The following is a 25,183-nucleotide window of genomic DNA, read 5'->3' on the forward strand; positions in this document are numbered from 1 at the left end:
GGAGGAGGAGAAGGAGGAGGGGCGGGATGAGATTCAGGCCGTGACTCAGCAGCCGCCGCCGCGGCGATGGTTGCGGTGGGGCTGCCCCTCCGTGCCCGCACGGCCGGCGGGAGCGGGGAGCGCCGGGCAGAGCCGGAGCGCCCGCGGGCAGCGGCGGGCGGGGCGGGGCTGGGGCCGCATGGCAGCCGGCGCGGGCACGGCGGGGCGGGGCGGCAGCAGCAGCAGCAGGAGGTGGAAGAGGGGGAGGAGGAGGAGGAGGAAAAAGACGAAGAAGGAGAAGGTGCCACCGGTGTCAGGAGGGAGGAAGGAACACGGAGCGGTGCATCCCGCCGCCGAGGGGCCTCGGCAGGTGGCATCACCGCTGGAGCTGCTGAGAGAGTCGGAAAATGGCTGCTGCGAGGTACCGGGGGACCTCCGGTGGGAAAAGGGGGCAGCGACCCAGGGGCGCGGGGTGTCGGCAGCGGCCCGCCCGGGAGGGAAGGGGGTCTGCGGCGTACCCTGGAGCCGAGGCGTTGGTCGAGGCCGGTTTCCTCGGGAAAGGGATTGGGAAATGATAATGCCATCCGTCCTGACAAGGTGAGCAGGGCCCTGGCGGCGCTGCCCCGTGTCCCCGATGTTCAGCAGGGTGCGCGCTGCCCCGTGTGCCCGAGGCGAAAGGCGGCGGGGCCGTGCCGAGCAGCACCTGCAGGGACCGCAGCGCGCCGCAGCCAATGTCAGCCCCGCGCCCTTCGCTCACCGCCCGGCCCCAGCTGCTGCGGCACCAAAACCTGCCATCAGCCGCTCGCTAATGCAGATGATAACACGAGTTCACCTATGTCGCTGTTTCTACCTCTGTAGGTAGTCCAGACTTCCAAAAAAAAAAATCACTCGCTGATTTTCTTTGCAACATTGCATTTACTCACGTTACTGGGGGAAAAGGTTCCTTCGAAGCAAAACTCACGTGCTTTTCATGCATCCTTGATGTGAGTACATAAATAGGAAGAACATTTCCAAAACTTCATAAAAATAATTGAAATATCTGTGTAAATACTGGAGAAACACTGAAATGTTACTTCTTTATGTGACTGACATAAAGGTACAGAAAAGCATATGTGTAAATTTAAGTTAAACTAAAAAATATGCAAGCAGGAAAGACAGGGAAATGTATCTGTGGTAGCTTGAATAAGAGGAGGAAAAATAATGTCTAGATTAGTAACATTAATACATTATGGGGCTAATAACATTGTAACACTTTGCCCTTAAGGTTAAGGAAATTTGTTATCATTGAAAGATGCTCATGCTAGTGGGGGTGGTGTAAGTAAAAAAAGAAAAAAAATGGGATTTAGGTCTATAATAATTTAATCCAGGAAATTTGTATTATTTCATGCTGTACACCAACAGAGTGAGCCAAAATAGTCTGTCCTATTGCTTTGGAAAATGGAAAGTTGCTACATTGCAGCCATGGATTTGAAGCTTTCCCTCACTGTCTAGAAACTGCCAAATGCTGTAGGGTTGTGTTGCATCACGTGGTGCAATATTGAAATCTTTCCTAATACCGCAGTACACTGCAGTAGAATGGTTTTAATGCAGATTACCTGGAGATTATTCAAAGGGTCCACGTTGCCTCACTGAAACATGAAGCAAATCGGTGTGATCCTCCTGGCATCGTGCTGCAGTGCCACGCTGCAGGATATTGCAGGAGCAGGAAACTTTTTGACACCTTCAGCTCTGCGCTGATTTATTGTTTCAGAGTGGGATGATAGAGCAAAAGTAGCAGGGCAGTGACAGCACGGTAAATCACAGAGAACTGAGGGGGGACGGTTCTTTTCACATTGTTCTCGGGTAATAGTGCGTAGAAATCATCTGATAGACAAATCTCTAGTGAAAGCTTTTTAGTTTAAGGCTTATAGCTTTTCCATTCTAGGAGTTAGAGCTCACTGATGTCTTGAGGATAATGTTTTTTGAAAGGATGTAATAAATTTCATGACAGCTGCCTAATTTTTTTTTTTTCAAATGCAAAAAAGAGTACAGTTTACTACAAGAAATGCTGACATGCATGATTTTTCAGAGAGCTGCTGCTCCAGGGTTTTGAGTCAACTATCTCACATGTACACCAAATTGCTGCTCTAGCTTTATTTATGTTTATTACTGCTCTGTGCTTGTTAAATACTGCAGGGTATGGTAGTGTGGTTAAAATATCAATTCCATGTTGAATAAAGTTTAAATTGGTCAAGTTACTACACATTAAAAATAAGCAAATGATAAGTGGGTAGATTTTTTTCCCCAAGTAGTAATAAAGAGAATTTAAGAGAAGTTTTGTATGTATCACACTTTTAATCTAAGATTCTTTACAGAATGTTTTTTAGGGGACTTTTCCTAAATCTTAAGGATGATAAACAGAGAAGACAAAAGAAATGAAGAGAGAAGGTTAAAACAAAACCTCTCATCTGAGATTTGACCTCAGAAGGGAAATCCTGGAGGTGAAGCCATTGCAGAGAAGAAGCAAAAGAAGGTAACAAAGTCTTGAGACTAACTGATCACAGGGAGTGGAATTGGAGGGGAGATCAGAAGTTGTTGAGAAGTGGAATTAAGTGCTTTATAATCTAAGAAGGCAGTTATTGGTTCTGTAATAAGCAAGGGGTCCTGCTGCCAGTTCAGAGTACACATAATGTGAATGCACTTTTGCAGAGTTGTGAGCAGGTGGGATGCAGGGTCCTGCAGATGCTTGTTCTGATGGGCACCACAGGCAAACAGAGCAGTGACAAAGTCACTGGCATAGCTGAAGCTTTTGGCAGAAGTGCAGGAAGCAGCCTTTCACTTGAGCAATACTGAGGGAGGAGGTCATGATAAGTATTTGGTCAGGGGAATGAAAAAGGAAAGTTCTGGTTCAGAGAACCCAGAGAAGAGGTGACCAGCAAATGTTTGGAAGTGGGAAGGCACAGGAGGATGTTTCTGTGGTCACTGTTACTCTTGAATGCAGTTTACCTATTTTCCCAAATTGAGTGTGGTAGGGAAACAACAAGGAAATTGTGTCAAACTCCTGCAGTTTAATGTAAGAGTTGAACAGGGAATGTGCTGTAGCAGCAGCAGCCCTCCTTCCAGGAGACAAGGCAGTCTTCCCCTCAAATATTCTTTCAGCTGATCTCTCATGATAGCCTCTTCTGACTTAGCAGTCTTACCCAGCAAGGCTGAAAGAGGACATCCTTTCTTCCCTTACCCTTGTCCTGCTTGCAGAATTGCAGTACAGTCTCTGGGCCAGTGCATATTTCTTGATAATTAAGGTGATGTTCAGCCACACCTTTTAAAAGAAGCTAAAAGTTCTTGCTGAGTGTCATAGGTTTGGCTGAAAGGCAAAAAAAAAAAAAAGCAAAAAGAAAATGTGATGGCATTTTGAATGGAAAAACCATGTCTTCAGAAGTCTGCTGACCTTCCCCACTGTTAGCCATGGGATTCAAGGGCACTCCACAGCTCTGTGAAGGCACCTCTCTGCTCCTGCAGACTGAGGCCTTGTGGACCTCATTGTAAGACTCCCTGTGTCAGTGAGCTGAGGGAAAAAGGTCACATGCTGCATCTGGTGATGTGGACATAAAAATATGAGATGATGCATGAAATGATTTCAGGAGAGTAGCTGAGTGAGTGGAAGGGTGAGATCATCTATTTTCACTGCTATGTAGGTATGCTTTAAGGACTGTGTTTGTACAAATTAATTATAATTGAGTAAAATATCCTGCCTAAATGACTGGTTAGAAGGGTTCTCTAATCATCTAATACTTTCTAACAAAATATTTGGGTTTTTCCTCATCAAACAAGAACCAAAGTAAATGCAGTCAAAACCAAAGAGGCAAGCAAATAAAATACAGAAGACATCATAGAATGAGTGTTATCAACTTCTTTTGATGAAATAATTGACTTTCCCCCTCAATATTCTATTCACAGATTACATGATGCCACCAGTGCTACACTAGCAGCTTAAATATACCATAGGAAATGTTGTGAGAGTTTCCAGTAGTTGATTAAACCTTATGAAACACTTTCTTGAGCTGAAAGAATAATATTTGCTGGCTTGATATAGCCAGCCCATTTAAAAGAAATCTGTTTTCTGAAATATGTTCTAAATTCAGCAGGGTTATTACAAGTCTTCACCCTGCAAAACTTGCTAAATTGTTTACTCCACACAGTGCTTCATATGGTTAAAAGGTGCACTAGCATTAGTTGATTCTCACAATATCTTTGAAATTAGGTAAATGTGTATTATTATTTCAGGTGCCTTGAAAAGAAAAGGTGAACTATAAATTTAAAGGTTGTATGATTTACCCAAGACCAAACTCTGTGATTCCAGTGCCATAGCCTGAACCCTTCCATGGCTGGAACATTTTGCCTTCTGCAGGTGTCATAGGTGACCACGTAAAATCAAATTGCTGTCAGTTTTATATACGTAGAAGTAATTACTATTATTATTATTATTATTATTATTATTGTTCATTGGCTCAAACAATTTGTGTATTTAAATTGCCTCTGCTTATTAGACTGAATGTAAATAAAATGGAGAATGAGCCATACAGTTGTACACTCATGGTTCATAGTGTTGCTGGGAAAATGCTGGCAGGAATTCTGTGGGCATAAATTGACTTTGTAGACAGAAAGGCTGTTCTTGAGTCTAGATGGAAATACACTGCTGAAGCTCCTATGGCACCTTTTTTTTTTATTGCAGCATCAGTGTGCCCCTTTGTCCTTGGCTGCAATTTGCTCTGTATTCATTTTTGGCAGTATTTAAAGTAGCAGTTGTCAATCTGTATGTAGTCTTACATCCCAGAGGGAATTGCACTCCATTAGTATTTTAACTATATAATTGAAAGTTGTTTAAGAATTGTTTCAGACTGATACACAACATTGGTCATTCCACTATTATATTACTTTATAAAGTTAGGTTGGACTACATACAGTGAAAAGACATTTAATTTTGCAGGAAGGGAAAAAATTGCTCTAGTAACTTTTGAGGTTTTTATCCTTGCAGGGAAGTTGCGTTGCTGTCAATTCTCTTAAGGGCATGCAGAATTATTCTTAGTTGAAGTAATATTCCCTGGAGTAAGGGGACAATATATATGTCTCTTTTTCTAGTTCATGACCTTTAATAGTAATGCAGATTTTTTTTTTCTCCTCCTACCTACCAAAATGCTGCAAAACCAGAGCAATTGGGGAAGAGCTTTAGAGTACAAGAGCAAGGACTTTGAATATTAATCAGGCATGACTTCTCATCCAGGATCACACACCTATGACAGCCATAAAGATGTAGAAGTAGAGATAGTAAATATGCTGCTAAGTTATTAAATACTGACCAAAAATCAAGGAATTTTCTAGCTGCTATTTCACTTTTTTGCTTTTAAGAGTTGAATGGAGAATGCCACCAACAGTAACACTTTGGGGTAGAATGAAAGATATAGTCTACTACCTTATAAAAAAAGTCTACTAAGTTATAAAAATAGTAAGACACATCCTCTTATAGCCTCTCATATCAGGTTATCAGAGGGTTTGTTTGAATAAGTCTAATTTGAAAGTGCATTTGTTGCATATGGAAAGTATGTCTATTTTTTCAGCCTTTTAGGAAAAGCTTATTTGACTGCTTGGGCTGTTGCATGGAGCAAGTACACAGTTACTGCACCTCAGCACAGATTTGCATGTAGTCAAACTTTGTCTAATGATCCCATAAACATCTTTAGACAAGATAAGTGATGAATCACTGTTCTTTAATGTTTATAATTTGGGAGCTGTTAAAATGGATTGCATTAGATTACCCAAGCCAGGTCACAATGAGCATAGCCAAGTGTGTGACTTTACAAAGCCATGTTGACTGTTCCTCCTTCCAGGCTATAAGTGTTTGGGTATATTAACCTGCATGGAAAAAGTTTTCTTGGGATTATTCAAACTCCTGTAGCATAGGTATTTCATCCATCTCAATAGATAATGAGCTTTATTTCTTGGTTTGTATATTAATATATTTTATTGTGCATGGCATTTATGAACAACCAAATTGAAGCGAGTATTAGTTCTCCATCTGTCATCTGTGAATAAAGCTGAATATAGCTATTTAATAAAGATACTAATCTGTCATGTAGAATTAAGATAGCTTCCTGCATCTTACTTGGCATTTGGTTACCTCAATGTGAATCTTTTACTGAGTGTGGGATTGAAATACAGATAAATTAATGTACATGGTTTATAGGCACGTGAGATATCTAGGCTCCTATTTAAACTCGGTTAAATCATTGAGGCTCAGAGAACAATGCATTTTCCTGAATTTGTGTTTAGTGCCATTTGAGGTGCCTGGAGTTAGTAACCACCACTGTAAGCCCAGAAGAGGGTCCAAGCCCTGTGTGAAGTCTGTACCCATCAGAAGAGGCAGCTGGAGGCCAGCCATAATAATGCACAGATTGCACCATGCATTTATTTTTAGGCCACTGAATTGAACCCTACAGCAGTTGAAAAAAGCTGAATTGCTCTCCAGGAAGCTTTAACTGTGTTGAGCAGGGGCTTCACACTTATGACTGCTGGAGGTGCTCAAGGCTGACTCAACTCCAAAAGGATGACAGTTGTGATAAAAAACCGGTGGGAGATTTGTACTTCTAGAAGCTACTTGCAGCTGAAGGCCAAACAAATAACAGTGGTGCTAGACACCTGTTAGAAAGCCAAATTGATCCCTGTATCTCCAGTGATTACAGCAATAACTTAAGACACCTGGTGCACCACTGGTACCTAAATATAAGCATATTAATGTAGAATTGAATCCTGTACTAAAAACCCAGCCATGATGCTAGCTTGAAATCCATTAAATGGATTAAATTGAATGCCATGTTTCACTGATAGTTGAACAAATTATTGGTTAGAACAAAAGTTTAGTACATCCAGACATAGTAAATATATCTGCTTAAAAATTCATTATTCAGCCTTTCCTGTCACTCAATTTAACAAATAAAATAACAGTTTGATGCAAAAATCAGAGCTTTTCCAGTAGATTTCTTCAAGCTTTTATTTTAAGCCACAATCCTAAGAAAGGACTTTGGCATATTTAGATATTAATATTATTTTATAGAATTCCTAGATTTCTAGAACATAGGAGGAGGGCACTACTGTGAAAAGTAAGAATGGCTTCATGAATTCCTTGGGTCACTCAATAGATTTTAGAATGTGGTACAAGGTTTGCACTAAGTTCTCTGTGTAATCCTGTGAGTTGTAAATGCTGCTGAGGCTTTAAAGTCAAGGAGGCCATCTGGGTAAATAAAGCCAGAGCTGCTGCTTTACCATGAATAGCATCACTTCTTAGAAAAGTATCTCAGGTTATTTCACAGCAAGTCACACCAGGATAGTGATCTGCAGTGAGGAACTGACCTTTTGAATATCAGGAATAAAATCATAGAGTTTTATCCTTCCTGTGGAAGATAAGTGGGATCATTTCAGTGCATTTATAGTCTTAAGAGTTGCAGTAGTGTTCTGATAGATGCTCCCCCAGATTCCCAGCTGAATTTGGAATGCAGCAATACTGATGATTCTGGAAAATCTGTACTTTGTATTTCTCAGCTGAGAGCAGCAGATTTGTGTTTTTCAATCATCTTTTTCCAGAAATGACTAAGATATTGCACTGTAAATCTTTTGAGAAGTAACACACTTTTGTATTCTGACAGGACCTAATTCCACTGAATTCATTAGTAAATCTTTTTACTTTCACTGGTTTCAGGTAAAAAGGATTAGAACCTACAACAGCAAAATATTATGCTGTTACAGAACCTGTAACACATCTAATAAGCATCTAACTTATTTAAATATGGTCATGTTTTCCATCATACACTTTCTATTGAGAATTTTGAGACTTCAGTGAAGCCCAAGTTTTCCATCAACATTGTATTTAATATTCTGACAAGTCCAGTGTAAAATGTCTAAGTAACACAAACCAAATCTGTCACTACCACTTATGCTGAATTGGAAATAAATAGGCTTTTATGAGATAGATTAATTTTAAGACCAGTTAAGTTTGGATTTTGGTTTGATTTTTTTCCAAGGAAAACTGGGGTAATTGAAGGCTGAACTCAGAAGGTAAATAATACAAAATGTTAGTACATATTAAAATGTTAGCTTTATTATGTTTTCATTATGTATTGCATTAAGGCTACAGACATTTGGCCTAAAATAAATCCCCTTGCATTCCACCTGGTCCTCAAAGATCAGAGGAGTTGTGTGCAGCTGGGCTTAGTTTCTGATTAGAACTGGTTCAGCATTACCAGCCTGGTGGAGTTCAGTAAGAACTTGCATGATCACGGACTTGCAAATAGTGCAGTTTATCAGTTCAGTACTATAGATCTGAGTTTCTGAGTTCAGTGAAAACTTTCACAGTCCAGATTCACAAAAAGCACAGTTTCCTGAAGTAACAGGAAAGCAGGTGCAGGATTTTTGGTGATAAGATTTCAGTAAGTACAGTGTTTCATTGCAGCAGTTGGTAGTAACAGAGATCTATTAGTGATACATAGATAGAAATATAAAAATATTCACGAGTCTTTACAATGCACTGGAGGCACAAAGCTCACTTAGAGGCATCCCTTCTGTGGGATCCTTCCAGGGGAGGAGGACAGTCCATCAACCAATCCCAAGTAGGCAGAGGTGTTTCCCCCTCTCTCTCATTTTCTTCTTTGCCCCAAAATCCCCCTTCCTTTATGTTATAGTGGGGTTTTGATGGTTATGATTGTACATGTAAGGTGTGTTTTCTCTTCTCTTAATTTGCATTCTTAGGATGCAAAAATTAATATGAAAATAGGGCTTAATGAGGGTCTTGGTTATTTTCTCTCAGAATTTATAGTTGATACCAAAGGTAGAATAAACACTTTGGTCCTCTTTCACCTGCTGAAGTGGCAGTAAAGGTTGTCTGACCTTCACTATAAAGTCTTGGAGTACATCCTTGTATCCTTAAAGGACCATATTTATAACAAGGCTGGTTATGCACAGTGGCTGGTAGAGAGGTGCAGGTTCTCTCTGGGGCTTCTGTGAGACTTCCACTTCACCCAGGCATCATTCAGTCCTTATACCTTACTCAAGTCAGGTATAAGATAAGCAGTGGCACATCTCATGTTTTTCTCAACCAGTCTCTTCAGCTCTTCATGGACTTAAGGCAACTCTGTAGTAAGCCTGACCTTTACTGTGATTATGGATCTGTGGTACAGTTCTTTATTTGCTGAAACCAGTCTCCAAGTCCTGTTTTAAGCCAACAGAACCAGACTCGTCAAGTGGGTATGCAATATCATGTTGTAAACTTGTAACACTTTGCACTGTGTTTACTGAAAGAAAAGAGAAATAATGATCTCAGCATGCCATCTGCCAGTTCTCTGGCTGAATGGAACACACCATCTGACCTCTGTGGATTTTTGGTGGCTTGGGGTTTCTTGCATGGTTTTGGTTTGGTTTGGTTTTGTTCTGGCTTTTTGTGTGCCTTAGTAATAATATCAAAATTACAAATTTATAGCATCTGTGCAGTATGTGAAGTGTTAATCTGTTTGTAAAAATTAAGACTCCAATTAATGTTTCCTCTGCAGAACTTTAAAATGATAAGACTCCTTCTTTTTTCCCTTCTACAAATGACCTAGAATAGTGAAAAATCCTAAATCTGCGTTTCAGTATTACTCAAATCAGTTGTGTTTTCAAATGGAGCTTATAGCATAATTAAGTAACTTGTAAAGCATAAGTGGCTTTCAAAGGTCATATAATTGTTTCTGTCATTAGTAGCTGCACACAGGGTAATGCCTGTGAATGATAATGTTTCCTCCAAATGAACACTGAACAAAGCATTCAGTGTCAGAAATCTTACTTGATGACTTGCAGAACTATACTAGAAAGATTTAAAACAGAGAACCAGAGACACTTTAATGGATTTCATATGCCATCGTTTCAGCTTTCTATAGCTTCTGCTGGTCTACTGGAATCTATCCTACTATTCAAAATCCATTCAAAACCATGAAAAGCTAATACAACATGGGAGGGACCAGGCCAGCTTCTGTAAGGAGACACACCAACCCTGTAGTCACTGAGTAGAGAGAAATAGGCTCTCCCAGACAGTAGGTCATCTGCTGTCTTTCAGCACAGGGTAAGATGAATCACCTCCTTTTCTGCAGTGACTGAGCCAAATGTGGCTAGACAACTTCTCCCTTTTAAGGCAATAAAAGTTTGGTAAGGTTAATCTCAGTCCCCAGGTTCTTTTGTTTGTCTTCTGATGACACATCATATTTTGTTTTTGATCTGTTTTGGCAAATAAGATTTTAAAGGGAAGCATCTGAAGCCATGATGACTTGGATAAGGTTCACATTGACTCCAGTGGGAGGTCAGGGTGAGAAAACACTGCAGGACTTCCAAGAAAGTGAAGTTTAGTTCACATTAGTGGCAGTTTGTTCTACCTTTCCATTCCCTTTAATTACTGGCTAGAGATGATGCCAGCAGACAGTTAGGTGTTATCCCCAGGGCACATGGATTGTCACAGTAAATTCTGTGAAAAGTCATAGTTTGATTAATGTCTACTGCAGGAGCTGAAGGCATTGCTCCATAACATAAAAATACTTACATATTGTAAGTATATATTATGTGTATATATATTATTGCATATAAGTATATATTGTATACTTACATACTACACTCTATTCGTTTTATTTGACAATGTAATTATTTCATTACTTTACCCATAACATAAGCAGTTGGGCTTATGTCCAGTAGAGCTGCAGCAGAGAAAAGTGGTCCTGGCCAGTTGCTGTTGCTGTCTCTCAACTGCTTTCCTGCCTTGGTCCCTTTATAAACAGCAGGAACATTCCTTCTCTCAGCATGCTGAGAGAATATGGCAGCTGCTAAGTCCCTTAGTGAAATTGGTTTAGCTTTAGGGTACACCCTCTGACCAGAGGCAAGAATCTGGTCAGCTCAGAAGAACTTTAAATATAATGTAGATAAATTGCTGAGCTCCATGTCCTGCCATGAGCATGGTAAAAATTGTCCTTAGCTTAAAGTGTCAGGATTTATTTTTATGGATCCAGGTCTTGCCTGGTGTAAAGACTGTGTGAGATATTGTTGTCCATGTGCTTCACAGTGTCTACCAGTGGCACCAGGCTGTTCTCATGGGCTCATCCAGAAGTCCACGTTCCCATTGGCTTCATTAATCTGTTTAAAAATGTAGACAAGTCTGATACCTTCCAAAAGCTGTTGGACTTGGTATTGATGTGCATGGTATTGGCACAGTGTGTACATGACTAACCCTAGTGCCGTGGGGAATCATCGCTTGCTCTGCATGCTGTGAACAGCCTGTGTATTCAGTGTACCTTTGGAAATCCTGGGCTGGCTTGCTAGCCCTGTACAAATTCAGACCACAAAAATGTCCCATGGCTCAGAGAATATTTGTCTCAATACAAAATGAGAGACAAAAGACAAACTGTTAGAGGACTGCAGGGAAACATTAAAAAAACACATAGAAGTCAATCAATCAGTTGTTAGACTTAGCACACAGGCAGCTCTTACTTTGCCACAATTCTGTGGCTTTTATGTGGGCTTTTAGGAGGGTAAAAAAGTAGCTCACAACTGCCAAGGCCAAGGGAGGAAATATCAAAGTGCCGCATTTGGGAAGCAAAGAATTAAGTGGTGGAGGTTGCTGTGCTGGGTTGATCAGAGGCAGAAGTAGCATCTTTATGCCAGATGAGAAATGCTAATCTGAGTGAAATATATATTCAGAAGCATTTTGAAAAAGAAGGAAGAATACTGATGCCCAGCTGATTGCATACCCCACCTGTTTCAAATCTGGTATTTTGTTGTTCAGACAAATCTTGCAGTTCCAGTTTGGACCTTAGCTCTTCATAGTGAAGTCAGTGCTGAAACTTTTTGATACTTTGTGTTCTTTTTGTCTATATGTTTGTTCATTTGAATGATCCATGTCTGTGGTATGAGGATCCATCCAGCATGGATCAGTGGCAGAATGGGGTCTCTGGTGAGTCATGCTAGGCAGAGATATTCAGGCTGCTTCCACTTCCAGAATTTGCACTGGATGGATGTTTTCTGATCTTTAAAGAAAAGTAATGTCAATTCTTGCAAACAGAGTCTTCTTTCTCCAGTGAGGCAATAGTTAACAATCCTACTGCTATCACACTAAACACATTCTGTATAAAAGCTTGATTTAATACTCCTTTCAATGGTGATTTATCTGTACTGCTCACCCCATTGTATCAGTAAACATGTTGACAGGACTGCAGCTGTCTTGTGCAAATTAACAAGCTCACCCCTGTATGGAAAGCCTGCTCTGTTGGGGCATAGCACAGATGTGTGGAATAGTGGCTAACTGGGCTTCTGCAAACAAATTGACATTACTTCATAGAGCAGTGCACCCAGATATTCTCACTTTGACATAATAGCCCCACATAATTCTCCTTTTCTAGCTCTGAGTTACCTTTTTGACAGCCTCTTCACAAGGCACTAAATTTGCTTCTGACTGATTGAGGCCAAGTCAATAGCAAATCACACTGTCACATCTAGGAATTCATAAGTTTTCAGCTCTGAGAAAGTATTTCACCTTTATGAATTGACCACATGTTTGCTGGAAAGAAGATTCAGGTTTGAAAATCAAATTTCTATGTATTGATCTATTAATTTTGAAGTAGAAAATATCTTCTCTGAGTACAATGGCAACACTTAAAAGAACTGGTTACATTTCCCATAGAATTTACACTTTCATGAAAGGTGATCAGCCTAAGTGGTAAAACAAAGTTCAAAGTATTACTTGTTCCCTTCTCCTGATAGAGAAATTAAGTGCTTTAAAAAGCCCAGAATAGTGTGTTGCTTTAAAAGTATTGTTTTATGAAGCAAATGATTTAACTATATACTTGGGTTTGGGTTCTCCTTGTTGCTGTTATTCCTCATGAAGCAGCCCAGCTCTCTTGCAGTCCTTTGCCTGTCATTTCTTTTGTACATCAAGTTTTCCACTGCCAGGATGTGTCATACCTCATCCACTCAGTTGTCCTGGGCAGCTCTGGGTTGGTTTTCTGTGGCTGCAATTGTCTTCCTGTCCATGAAATTATAACCATACATCCCACTTAACAGCACGTAAAACTAGCACTTTCCTTCATTCTAGAGAAAGGTTCTATCACACATGTATCTGTTAGTCAGAGGCTGGACTAAAAATTTTACTGAGACAAATGTAGTAGTAGTAGTAGAGATCCCAGCCAGAATGAACACAGAAGTAATATGGGAGCCAGGACTCTGTGAGTGAAAGCTGTCTTCTGTGCACAGTTTTGGAGGCAAATGTCTGATTTGTGTTAAACATCTTTCAAGGGGGATACAACTCACTGCTTGGCTAGTTTTCATTTTCTTAAGATATTTTCATACAAGGTAATTACCAATATCCAGCAAAAGGAGAGTTGTTTGGAGCTTTTTAAAGTGTTCTTGTAACATCCCTGTGGTTCCTATTTTTCCTATGATGTCCTGCAGGAAGTGTTTGTGTGACAAGAAAGCCACTTAACGATGAAAAAATTCACACTGTTTGATTTTGTAAATGATAATTCACTGCAAATTGGAGAGACTTCATGGATACAGGACCTTCCCTGTGATGACAATGAACTAGAAAGACTTCTGAAACCTAATGAGCATGTACTAGTGAACTGGCCTGTGGGAGAAAGAAAGACAGAAAAGCACCTGGTGAAAGTTGTGTACATGAGCGGTGAGTGCAGTTCCAGAATATTTGTCTGATATGAAATCTGCTTTTAAGGTATAGTTACCTGATTGTCTGTGCTTTGGCCTTTTTTCTTTCCATCACTTCAGATGATCCCCAAGAGCTGGTGGAAATGATGCAAAAGATATTACGAGCAGATGAAATTACAAAAATACAAGTCCTTGGAAAAGGCAAGAGGAAGAGGATAGAAATGATATTCTCAGAAAGTGAGGACAGTGACCTGGATAAAGAAAAGGTGAGTTTCTGTCTCTATGTGCCTTATACTGTTAGGTCCATAAAGGAATGAAATAGACTGCAACTACTGACTCTCCATGATATAACACACAAAAGATGTATAGTAAAGGTAGGAGTACAGGCAGCCTTCACATGGTACCTCAGCACAATAACCTGTCAGAGTAATTACTTAGGCCAATGGATTTTGTCCTTTTCTGTGTCAAGAGATGAATGTTATTCAATGCTTTGATGCTCTGTAGCTCCATTGCATTTTCTCCTGTAAGACAGAAATCTGACTAGTGCATAAAAAGGGGAAGGGACCAGATTTTCTGAGATGTGCCTTGTGCTGAGATCTGCAGTGACAAAATACAGGGAAAGAAAACATGGAAGTGAACAAAGTTACAAATACATTTTTAAAAACTACTAATCAAGAATGTGAAGTGCACAGTGAATAAAAATGTATGGTATATTATGAAGTACTGTAATAAAAGGCTCTATAGGAATGCAAAAGCACTGTTATGCACTTTTTACAGGGGAAGATGATGAAACATATAAAAAGAAAGAAATCATTGCAGGCATCTACTCCTGCCAACATCCTGAGTCAACTTGAAACATCTTTAATTAACAAACAGGTAAACATCCATTTTCAGCAATTTTAATCTATCAAGCAAAAGCAGTCTGAAAGGTATTTTTGAGGGAGTCATAGGATTTTTGCCATAGTGAAATTAACAGTTCTGAAAGATGAAAGAATTTTTTTAATTGGTGAACAGAGAACAGAGACAAAGGTACCTAGCAGTTACATATTTAAACTGACTTTTCCTTTTTAATTTCAGTAAGAATACTAATACCTATGTTTGGTAACAGCTTTTATTATAATGCACTGAGTCTGTTTATACACAAGAAATTTTTGATTTAACCAGATATTTTAATGTTAGTTTTGATGCTTTGATTTTATGTTGTTGTTGTTCTAGATATCACAATTATTTGGGGTATTTTTCAGAGAGAACCATACTCAGGAAGCAACTTTCTATATAGTGAAAGTAGCAGTGATGATGAAGAGCCTTTATTTCAACTCTCCAAGGTAGAACTATGTGCCAAAATTAAAAGTCTCAAGAGGAAGCTGACAGATACCATGAGAGAAAACTGCCGCCTAAGGCAGTCCCTGGTGATGCTTCAAGGTAAAGTCGGGAGTATTTTGATGAAGAGGAAAGCCTGAAGGTCAGGAAAAGCTTGATTTATAAGAGGCCATTTGGATGGGAATTATGGATGCTCAAGCACCTGACATGATCAAGGCCTACCATTAGCATCCAAGTCTGTGATACATGGCAGCATTTAATTCCAGCAGCACTTACTGTCTTACACAGAGGCCATGCAATCATAGAGTTAGAAATTAAAAAATCTGTCTAAATCCTGCCAGCAGTTCCCAAGAGAACCTTTCTGCATGCTGTGTAACCATTGGCTAAGCTCAAGTACTTCACTGACCAGTCCATCTGACCTTATTTATTAGCAGTCCTTCTTGATCAAATGATATTTAATTTCTTCTGAAATTACTTTATTTCTAATTATTTTGGTGATTTCTCATTACTGATAATCTGAATTAGTTTCAGATGCACTGAATTTAATTCTTTGCCAGAGATGAAATATTTTATCCTCTGTAAATGAATCCTTCATCTTTTAGTGATCATCTCTGAAGCACCACTTGCTTGTCCCTGTCCCTTATTCTGAGGCAGCCAAAACTGAATCCGAAATTTCAGACTGGTAGAGAATGAATAAGGTTTAAAGAGGATTTACAGCTACACCATACCATCTCTAGACATCTGGTATCTGGTTTTTTATTGTCAGATGATTTTGCAACTGTTTATCATTTTCATTTCCCACTTGACTGCATTTCTTACATTATTCATCTTGGTTTGAATCATTCATCTCCACCTTTTAAAATATTATTTGTAAACAATTTCTTAGTGTCTGACAACTTTTCTCACATATATAAGTCAATTTACCTTGCATCCTGAGCAATTATCTTAGTCTTTTACAGTATTTTCTGTAATTTGATCTGTAATTTAATTCTGTAATAGTGATCCTGTATCTTGCTGACAGGTCATCTACACCCCTTTTGCTCTGCATTGACTCTTCTTAATGGATGCAATAAAAGTTTACATTTGACAATATTACTTTGAGGAAAAGTTATTTAAAACATATTCTCTATAGATTAGTAAAAAGGAAAAGCCTCTGCAGTCTGTGTAACTTCTTTGAGGGGAAAAAAAATAAGACCTCACTTAGCCCATATTCAGTACTTTTATGGACTTGTAGAGACTTTGTGATTGTAAAAAGAAAAGATAAATAATCTGTTTTGTGCCATGATGGACATAAACTAATCATTCCTCTTAGCCTTGCACTGAATTGATATTGATATATTGATGAATTGATATATTCTAGAAACTGAGGCCAGTTTCTATGGCCTCATTTCTGAGGCCCCATGGGTGGGGACAGCAGAATGGCAGGAAAGCATTTGAGAGAAGAGGAAAAAAGTAATTTTTGAAATTGAAATGTCTTTGCTGATTGAGTCTTTTGCATTATGACAGGAATCTAATTGCAAAAATATCTCTGCTTATGTAATCGGCGTCTGAAAGCTTCAATTCCTATTTTACCCCTCACTTTTCATCTGATTTCAGTGTTGCCACAGGCAGTCACTCATTTTGAGGAGCTGGTAGGGATGGCTGAAGCGCTGCTCAAAGGAGGAGTGACATCATCTACGTCCAGTCTGCATCCACATGCTGTTTGGAAGGCATCTCACAATCCATTAGCAGATTCCTATGCAGCTATGCATAGCAACTCCAGCTCACCAATAACTTTGAATGTGGAAGATGAGGAGCAACAAACTGAAAAACAGGTCAGTTAAAAGGCAATTTCAGGCATAAAACTTTATACAGTATAAAGTTTACTGCTAAAGCATAATATAAAAAATATCCATCAGTAAAATAACTTGTCATCATTGCATTGATAACATGACCAATGAGCTCCTTTTGTACAGAATGCTCTTTGCATTATAAGCATTAGCTTTTATTCAGTGTCCTGTACACTCTCAAATTCACTTTAATTTTAGTGACCTGGCATATCTGTGGCTAAGGGCAGAATGTGGATGCATGAAGAAAACACCAAGATCCAGGGATAACTTCCAGCCTAATTGTTTGGATGCCAAAGGGGAATGATATTATTTCAAAGATAATCTAAGAAGAATACCAGCATTCTGTTCAAACTGTTAATTTGTAACTGGAAGCTGCTATGTTTCTTCTTCTGTTCCAGACACTGGCTGGCAGTTAACTAGAAATACATATATACAGCGAAACTGAGTAAAGGGGTTCCCTTATTCTCTGCAATTAGAACATGGTTGAGAAATCTAAGGCACAGAGGCTGTACATGAAAAAAATGAAGGCACTACCAAAAGAATGATTCCAGCATCTGCATTCATAATTTACATAAACATTATGCATTGGGTCATGTTAATCCATGCAAATCATTCTTCAGTGTACTCACAGAGTGCTAAAATCCAAAGAAGTCTGTTAAGAATTTTTGTGGTATGTTTTGACTGCATATTGTAAACCACAAAATTTGACCTAACATCTTCAAAGAAATAAAAGGACCTAATTTTCTGAGCAACCTGCCTTACTTCATAGAGGTAGCTCAAAATTGCCTATTAGAAGAGTCCAGATTCCTAGGCTGTACCACTGCTACGTGCAGAAGCCACTCTGAAAACCCAGGACCAGATGTCACAGTTCTTAGGGCATGTCTGCTCACAGGCAGGAATATTTGCTTGGGCACAGTTCCATGGTAGCAAGGCAGTACAGAAACCATGCCAGAACTGGACCACAGCCAGCCTGCATGGAGCACAAGCAGAAGGATTTTGCTACATCTGAACATGTCCTGCCTCCACTAGTGAGTAATAAGGATGGCCTGGTGAAGGGTTTGCTAGGATGCATGGGGTCCTTAGTCTGCCCCACACTTCCTTCTGGAAAACAATCAAGCTGTGTGTATAGTCCCAAACGCTGAGCGGTATGCAAGTGTGGTGTTATCTCAAGCACACTGTTTGCAGAGATTACTGTTGAAATTGTGGTTTAAAAATCGAAAATGAAAAATATGTTTCAATGGTAATACTATATAATATTTCTAGAAAGCTGCTATAGTTATGCCTATGACCAATTCTGTTTTCCAGTTCAAGATTGAAAAGTGGCAGATTGCACTTTGTAACAAGAGCAAACCTCAAAAATTTATAAATGACTTGATGCAAGCACTTTATACACATGAATACATGGCTACACACAGCCTGACCGGTGCAAAGTCTTCCTCTTCTAAGGATAAAGCGGCAAAACCAGCTATGAATCAGAATGAAGTTCAGGAAATCATAGGTGATGACTTGATAACATTACTCAATGTGGCTCTGACTTGACAGGGGGCTTTCTCGGAGGGAGGGGCTGTCATGCTTAACAGCTGGTTAAGTACTTGTGATGAGCTGCTTCCTATTTCCTTCTTCAGCTACATGCTTTTTTAAACCATCTGTTAAAAATACTGCCAGTGAAATGCTAAGTCGTAGTATTTCTATTGTGTGAATTCTGTGGGTTTTATTCAGGTGACTGCACAGGCACAGTGATATCGTAAATTTTTTTAGCCCTTGCAAGGTTAACCTGCAACAGTCAAACGTGGAGCCCGATGATAACAGATAAGGGGAGGCAAAAAGAGGACACACTTGGATCAAATTTTAAATTATCTCTGCTGTGTTCTGAAGTTTAGTGAATGTTATGAATGCTGACATTTTAAATAGCGCTAGGGGCTAGAGACTGTATAGAAGACAGAAATAGTGATCAGAGAAGCAAACAAAATTTGATTTATGCTGAGGTTTACAGCAGAAAATATTTGGTGCATAGGACAGAAAATAATTTCAGATGGAAGTAACAGCTTTAAAGAAAACAGTATTTTGTAAGCATATGAAGCCAAATTTTAATTGGATTCACACCTATAACTGAATACTAGAACTGTATAGCCCTAATTACAGTACTATAATTCCTCCCCCTTTGCCATTCCCTTGGATTTCTGCAGTTCTCTTGGTTCCCTTCTCAGCTTAGCTCCAGTTCCTGGACCTTTGTACAGTTTTGTTTAAGTTAGCCATCAGTTTCAAAAGTTATCAATTACAAAAACCTTTTTTCCTTAAGAACCTTGTTAGAAAAAAAGGCTCAAAGTCAAGAGCGATAAAAGGAAAGAGTGTGTAGGATGGTAAAAATGTATTTAGAGGCAGTAAGATGAGACAGTTTCAGAATGGCATTTGAGAAAAATGAAAAATATTTAATGGGATGATAAAAATGGTTGAACTCAATCATAAAGGTCTTTTTCATCTTAAATGGTTTTATGATTCTAAATCCTACTAGGGCCTAATCAAAACTGAAAAGAGAAGGTAATCGGGACATAGAATGCAGTGTGTTGTGGATAATGCAGTGACAAAGACTGTAAAGAAATCAAAGAACTTCGTTAAGGTAGAAGAGAATACTCTGGAATTTAAACAGAAAAGTGTCAACATTATACAAGAGAAAAAGAAAAAATAGAAGGAAGCTTGAGAGTTCTAGGACTGCAGAAAATAAGTTAGTAGATCAGATTATTTAAAGAAGATGGAAATTGTAGGACTTTAAAATGAAATGAAAGGGCAGAGAAATCAAGGGAAGAGAAGTTGATGGAAAAGAAGGGAGCGGGAATCACAATCCTCATGTTGAGTCCTATTTTTGAGCATTAAAAAATGTAGCCAGGCAAAACAGAAGGGAAATTTTTAGAAAAAGTGACATCACCTGCAAATGAAAATGAATGAGGAAAAAAAAAAGTAAGATTCAGAGTCATAAGGACTGATGAGGATAGGTAAAGGACTCTGATCAAGAACAGGACCTAAGGACAGAGGATTAGCAAGCACAAATCACTTGCTACAGAAGCCCTTGTGGCCCTGGAGTTCCTCTGGAGTCTGCCAAGAGCAGGCACAGCAATGTGGAAGGCACAAAGCAAAACAGGAGCTGGCATGTGTAAAATCTACGAAGGAGTTTGTAAAGATAGTGAAGTAAACTAGAGTGGAAGCTGAAGTAGCTGGAACTGTAAAGGTGCAAAAAATACATTTTTTATCACACATCTCTTGTTTCCTTGATTTGGAGGCTCCATATATATATATATATGTATATCTCATCTCTTTATTTTGCAGGAATCACAAAACAGTTGTTTCCAAACACAGATGACGCTTTAATTAGGCGAATGATGGGACAAAAACTGAACAATTGCACCAAGAAGCCAATTTTAAGCAAAGATCTTAACTCAGGTGCTTTTCAGAAACATAGCTTTTGGTAAGTCACATAAAAAAATGCCTGCACTCTGTAATTCTGCATATTCCTTTATAGCAATAAAATCTAAAAGCAGTCTTCAAATTCAGATAACAATATATATTTCCCTACTTGGTATACACAGTACTAAGCCACTAAGTATTTCCATAGCCTTGCACAAAAAGTAATACAGAAGCAGTCCAGCTTAACATTACTGCACAAAAATAGTTACTGGTTCCAGACAAAGCAGCACAATACTATTAAATTAAAGGAAGGGAAAACAGAAGTAAACACAAGGAGTTGCTTTGCTCAATATGTCTATTTTAGATTTGGCATTATTTACCTTTCTTATTCTCTGGCTCACCAGAGACAAGTCAATTCCGTTTTCATGTCACCTGTTGTACCTCAATTAACCCACAAGTGAATACAAAGAATATCACACCTCTTTGGTACATATTTGTAAGTGTACTGTAGGAGAGCTAAGCTGGCAGTCCTTTACTGCCAGAAGAGTCTAAATTATTGTGTCATAGGAATTCTTAAACAACATGTTACCCATTATGGGTATTTTTGCCTTGCAAATGAAACCAATATAAAATTGCCAAACTCATGGCTACAGTTGGTGAAGTCAGCTATTTGCACAGTACTGTTGCCACATATACCAAATGTACATATCACAGAATGGTGAAGCTGGAAGGGACCTCTCTAGGTTGGCTGGTCCAGCCCCTGCTGCTCCAAGCAGGGTCACCCAGACCAGGTTGCTCAGAGCCATGTACAGTTTGGGTGAGTATGTGCAAAGGCAGAGACTCCACCACCTCTCTGGGCCCCCTGTGCCACTGCTCCACCAACCTCACTGTGTTTCCTGCTGGTCAGAAAGGAGCTCCTGTGCTTCCATTTCTGCCCATTGCCTCTGGTCCTGCCACTAGGCCCCATGAGAAGAGCCTCCATCTACTTTACAGTGTCCCATCAGACATTAGTGCACATAGATAAGATCAGCCTTCTTGAGGCTAAATAGGCCCAGCTGTCTCAGCCTCTTCTCAAGAACCCAATAAGAAATGAGCAAGAAACAGGACAAGAGATTAAATGGGATGACAGAGAAAAGATATTTGTCCTTACTTAGACTTTCTGTACTGAAGTAACATTTTTCTTCTTCTGGTTCACTTATCTCCTGCATGTTTTTAAAATCCAAATTTGCAACTGTAAGACACTTTCTAAGAAACAAAACCAAAAATTAATACAACAAAACAAAAAACTCTGAACAACAACAGCTAAGATGCACCCCAAGATATTTGACTATGCTATGACAAATTTTTGAAAAGTAGTAGTGCTTGGCTTCTAAAATTCCTTTTTAAGCCACCTGGTGGTACTCCATGGACCACTTGTGGTCTGTGAATTATTACTTGAGAAATACTTACAGAATACCTGTTAGGAAAATCCACATACACAGATTTTTCCATCTATAAACAATAAATAAATGCATCAGTCTGGCAAAAATAAAGTTTACTATGTTAATGCTTTTCTCCTAGAGGTGAGAAGACTTAATAAATCAAAGGTCCTGTGTATTTGTAACATACAATATGCAATAATTCACTGCAGTATTTTTCCTTGTCCCTAACACAGGCACAAAAAATAACAGCACAAAACCACAGATTTTGTCTTCTTTGAAAGTATTAAAATCTTAAATATTTTAAATCTTTATCTTCATCAGAAGGATCCATAAATTTTGCTAATTCCTGAGTCTTCTAATGTACGTGGTATTACTGAAGCCTTGATAGGAAGACCTTGACTATCCTAAAACAATTCTGGGTTGTTGTTTAATACTGGCTATAGACCTTGCAAATTAAATTCAATATTTCAAAAATGCCTTTTAATATCTGAAAAATGCCTTTATGTCTGTTATTGATCAGTGCTTATGTAATATCCAGTCCAACATCCATTGTAATAAATTCAGATATTGCCTGAATAGCATCTTTCCAACTGATGCATTTATAATGGATTTTTTTTTACATCTGTTAAGCATTCCCTCACTGTCAAGCCAGTTACTCACCATGTAAGTAATCAAGATAACTTGGTGATTCCTTTAACTCAGATGACACACATTCTCTGTAAGAAAAGCAAGACCATTTAAAAGTGCTCATAATCTCACTGTTACTCCTTCAGTCCACCTTCCAGCAATGAAGTACAGAGAGGGGTAGAGAAAATTCTGTTGTGCAATACCTTTAGTAACCTTATCCACACGAATGAATAACTTTAAAAACTGGTGATGCTGCAGCTTTTATTTGTTGCTATTTCTTCCTTACCCGCCTCCTCCACCTTTCCCCAGAGTAGAATTATGATTCAAGAGAAAAAATTTGGAGTCAAATCTAATGAGACAGACAAGTTTCCATCTCAGATCCATGAAGCTGAGGTGAAACAAAGAAAAGGGCAATGTGACAGTGAAGAAAACTATTTAACTAGCTAATAAACTCTGCAGCACGGAAACTAAGAACAGCACTAATTGAACATTTAATGTTAATATCTCAAACTTAGTTACAAATTGTCTCACCAGTGGTTCAACAGCTGCTCCTCAGGGCATCATCTCTTTGGCTGCTCCTCCTTGTACGCAAGACCAGCAGGATGATGATTCACCAGCTGCTAATGCACAACTTCAGCAAAGTGACAGCTGCCTGACTCCTCCACCTCCCGCCCCAGAAGGTCAGCAAGAGTGTCCCAAAGCCACTTCTTCTAAGGCGGAGTCTCAACTCGCCAGCAGCTCACCAGCGCCCTCTCCCAACCAAGGTTGTGGACAGGATCTCAGGAATTCAGACAAGGAGTAACAGAAGTTTCATTCCAGCTCACATGCTCAATGGAGATTAAGAAGCAGTATAAAATAAAAAAGAAATAATATCTAAATTGTACTAGATATATGGTAGTGTCCAACAGTGGACAGACACAGATGCCTGAGAACTCTTTTTTCTCAAACAAATGAAAATCCCATAGTCTAGAAAAAAAAAATGAAGGCGTATTAATATATTTGGATTTAAGATGTTATAAGATATATGCATGTTATATGATAATTAAAACTTGTACTGAAGGACAAAAGTAGAGTTCCCCTTAGTTAGAAAAAAACATTATTTAATGTACAACCAAAAGAATATATATAAGGAACCATAATTCCCCTTGCTTTCACCTTGACAGCTGAGGGAAAACTGCTTAATTGATCAAAGAAAGCTACTGTATACTAATGCAAAAAAAATATAGTGATATGGAGAGAAAATAGAAAGATCTCCTAGTGAAATGAAGACTGTGGCCAGCACAGGAGTAGAAAGCACAGGGCCACATGAGCAGAGAAGAAATAAAATGTATGTTTAAGGCTGCTACTAACTTGGCAAACAAAAAAACTTTCTTAGGGCAATGAAATTGAAACTTTGAAGATATCCACAGGAAAGAAGCAGTTATTTTTTAACCTCTCGAAGTAGGAAAGGCAATGGAAGAAGCCATGTTCCTTTGTAGCTCAGGGAAGAGTCCTCCAGGAGAGCCTGTTTAGTTATAGAAGCCATTTTCTTACAGGGATTCTGCTGCTGGTACTCTGCTGGTTTGGCAGCTCTTGCTCTTTCTCTTCTTCTCTGACCATCAGGTCCATAGAATGAGGGTGCCTGGTCCCTTCAGTTTGGAAATAGAGGACACTTAAGCAGAAGCAACTAGTAAAGGGCAGAGTTGCCAGTTTCTACTCCCTGTGTTTTGATTTTGGTATGCTACTCCTTGCTTAGAGAAAGGGTGGACAGGCAGAATATTCCTCATGGGACTAGGACCAGAAAAATCCCAGTATCTGGGTGGTTCCCCTTGAGATCTGACACCACTTCTTCCAGGCAGCAGCTGGCAGTCACACAGACCCTATAACAGCCTTAGGAGGAGGAGTGGAAGGTGCACGTTCCCCAGGGCAGTGGTTACAGCACCAAGGCTGGCAGAGTTCAAGAAGTGTTTGGACAATGCTCTCAGGTACAGGGCGTGACTCTTGCGGTGCCCTGCACAGGGCCAGCAGTTTGACTTGATGATCCCAATGGGTCCCTTCCAACTCAGCATATTCTATGGTTCTAGGATTTTTTTTCCTTGCTGACTGATTTCAGGTCTCGTGTGCTGACATGGGAAGGAGAGAACGCTTGAGACTATAACTTTCCTGTTTGAGTGTACTTCTCCCAGAACTGAGAGTACTGTTAGCTGAATCTACTTCAAACAAGCAAAACAAGCAACTAACGAATCAGATTGGAAAAACAAAATTGCATTAAGTTGAAGAAATCTGGCTTGATTTAAGGAGGATTTCAGGACATTTGAGTTACAGAAATAAATTAGAAATAATATTAGTGTGAACACTGAAAAAAAAAAAAAAGCAAATAATGTTATCAACCAAATACCGTTGCAGGGAAGTGCACAAATTTAACTGTTCTAGAGCAAAGCACTAATAGAATGCACTGTGGAGAAGACTTTTGTGTGGGCTCGGGTACAAATTGATTTGCTTTCTTTTTCATCTCTCACCTAACAATACCTTGTAGATAGGATCAGGATGAAAACAGGTATGAAATACGTTAGTTCTATCTCATGCTATTAACTACCATCTATAAAATGTAACAGAAGGATGTCTGCTATTATGTAAATTTTGTATATGTAATTGTATGTACAGCATATATAATAATGTATATAGTTAATCATATTTTTGAAGCAACTTTCTATCAAATAAAATGAAACATTACTATGTATTAGTGCTGTTTTATTGTCCTTGGGGCCTTTACTTACATCAGCCTTTGTGGTACACTCTAAAATACAAGGTTGAGGTTTTTCTCTCACTCATTTCTTGGGTTTTTTTCTTTTTCTTTAATAGCTGTTCTGAAGCCAGCTTTTGTAAAGCTTGTCATTTTACCTGGGGAAGGAGTTGGCCCACCTTACAAGGGCA

The 25,183-nt window shown here is 39.1% G+C and overlaps 1 protein-coding gene and 1 long non-coding RNA gene across 3 annotated transcripts; one reads left to right on the forward strand and one right to left on the reverse strand.

Moving 5' to 3' along the window:
- Positions 1 to 206: 206 nt before the first annotated feature.
- On the forward strand, positions 207 to 24,985 carry BEND6 (BEN domain containing 6). Of its 2 annotated transcripts, none has more exons than XM_086876162.1 (10): positions 207 to 400; positions 2,334 to 2,491; positions 13,465 to 13,693; positions 13,795 to 13,940; positions 14,452 to 14,550; positions 14,919 to 15,096; positions 16,591 to 16,808; positions 18,129 to 18,321; positions 20,145 to 20,283; positions 22,805 to 24,985. In XM_086876162.1, exons 3-10 carry the CDS (start codon positions 13,498 to 13,500, stop codon positions 23,070 to 23,072), a joined length of 1,437 nt encoding a protein of 478 aa, XP_086732288.1. In that variant the 5' UTR covers positions 207 to 400; positions 2,334 to 2,491; positions 13,465 to 13,497; the 3' UTR covers positions 23,073 to 24,985. The 2 variants fall into 2 exon arrangements, with proteins under 2 accessions (XP_086732288.1, XP_086732290.1); XM_086876164.1 differs by having other exon boundaries at positions 22,816 to 24,985.
- Positions 14,367 to 25,172, reverse strand: LOC111925858 (uncharacterized). Its single transcript, XR_015282851.1, has 5 exons — positions 22,802 to 25,172; positions 22,304 to 22,359; positions 21,672 to 21,713; positions 21,373 to 21,463; positions 14,367 to 16,797 (listed from the first exon to the last, which is right to left on the reverse strand). It is a non-coding gene; the product is annotated as an uncharacterized LOC111925858 (long non-coding RNA).
- Between the last annotated feature and the right edge of the window lie 11 nt (positions 25,173 to 25,183).

The sequence above is a fragment of the Cyanistes caeruleus genome, chromosome 2 (assembly GCF_971803275.1).
Source record: "Cyanistes caeruleus chromosome 2, bCyaCae1.hap1.1, whole genome shotgun sequence".
NCBI classification, from domain to species: Eukaryota; Metazoa; Chordata; class Aves; order Passeriformes; family Paridae; genus Cyanistes; species Cyanistes caeruleus.

Bases quoted from the DNA above. Each gene is read 5' to 3' on its own strand.
- BEND6 (XM_086876162.1), top strand. From the start codon at position 13,498: ATGAAAAAATTCACACTGTTTGATTTTGTAAATGATAATTCACTGCAA. The intron at 16,809-18,128 runs GTCAGTTAAAAG...TCTGTTTTCCAG, and splicing joins AGCAACAAACTGAAAAACAG to TTCAAGATTGAAAAGTGGCA. The intron at 18,322-20,144 runs GTGATGACTTGA...TTTATTTTGCAG, and splicing joins TGAAGTTCAGGAAATCATAG to GAATCACAAAACAGTTGTTT.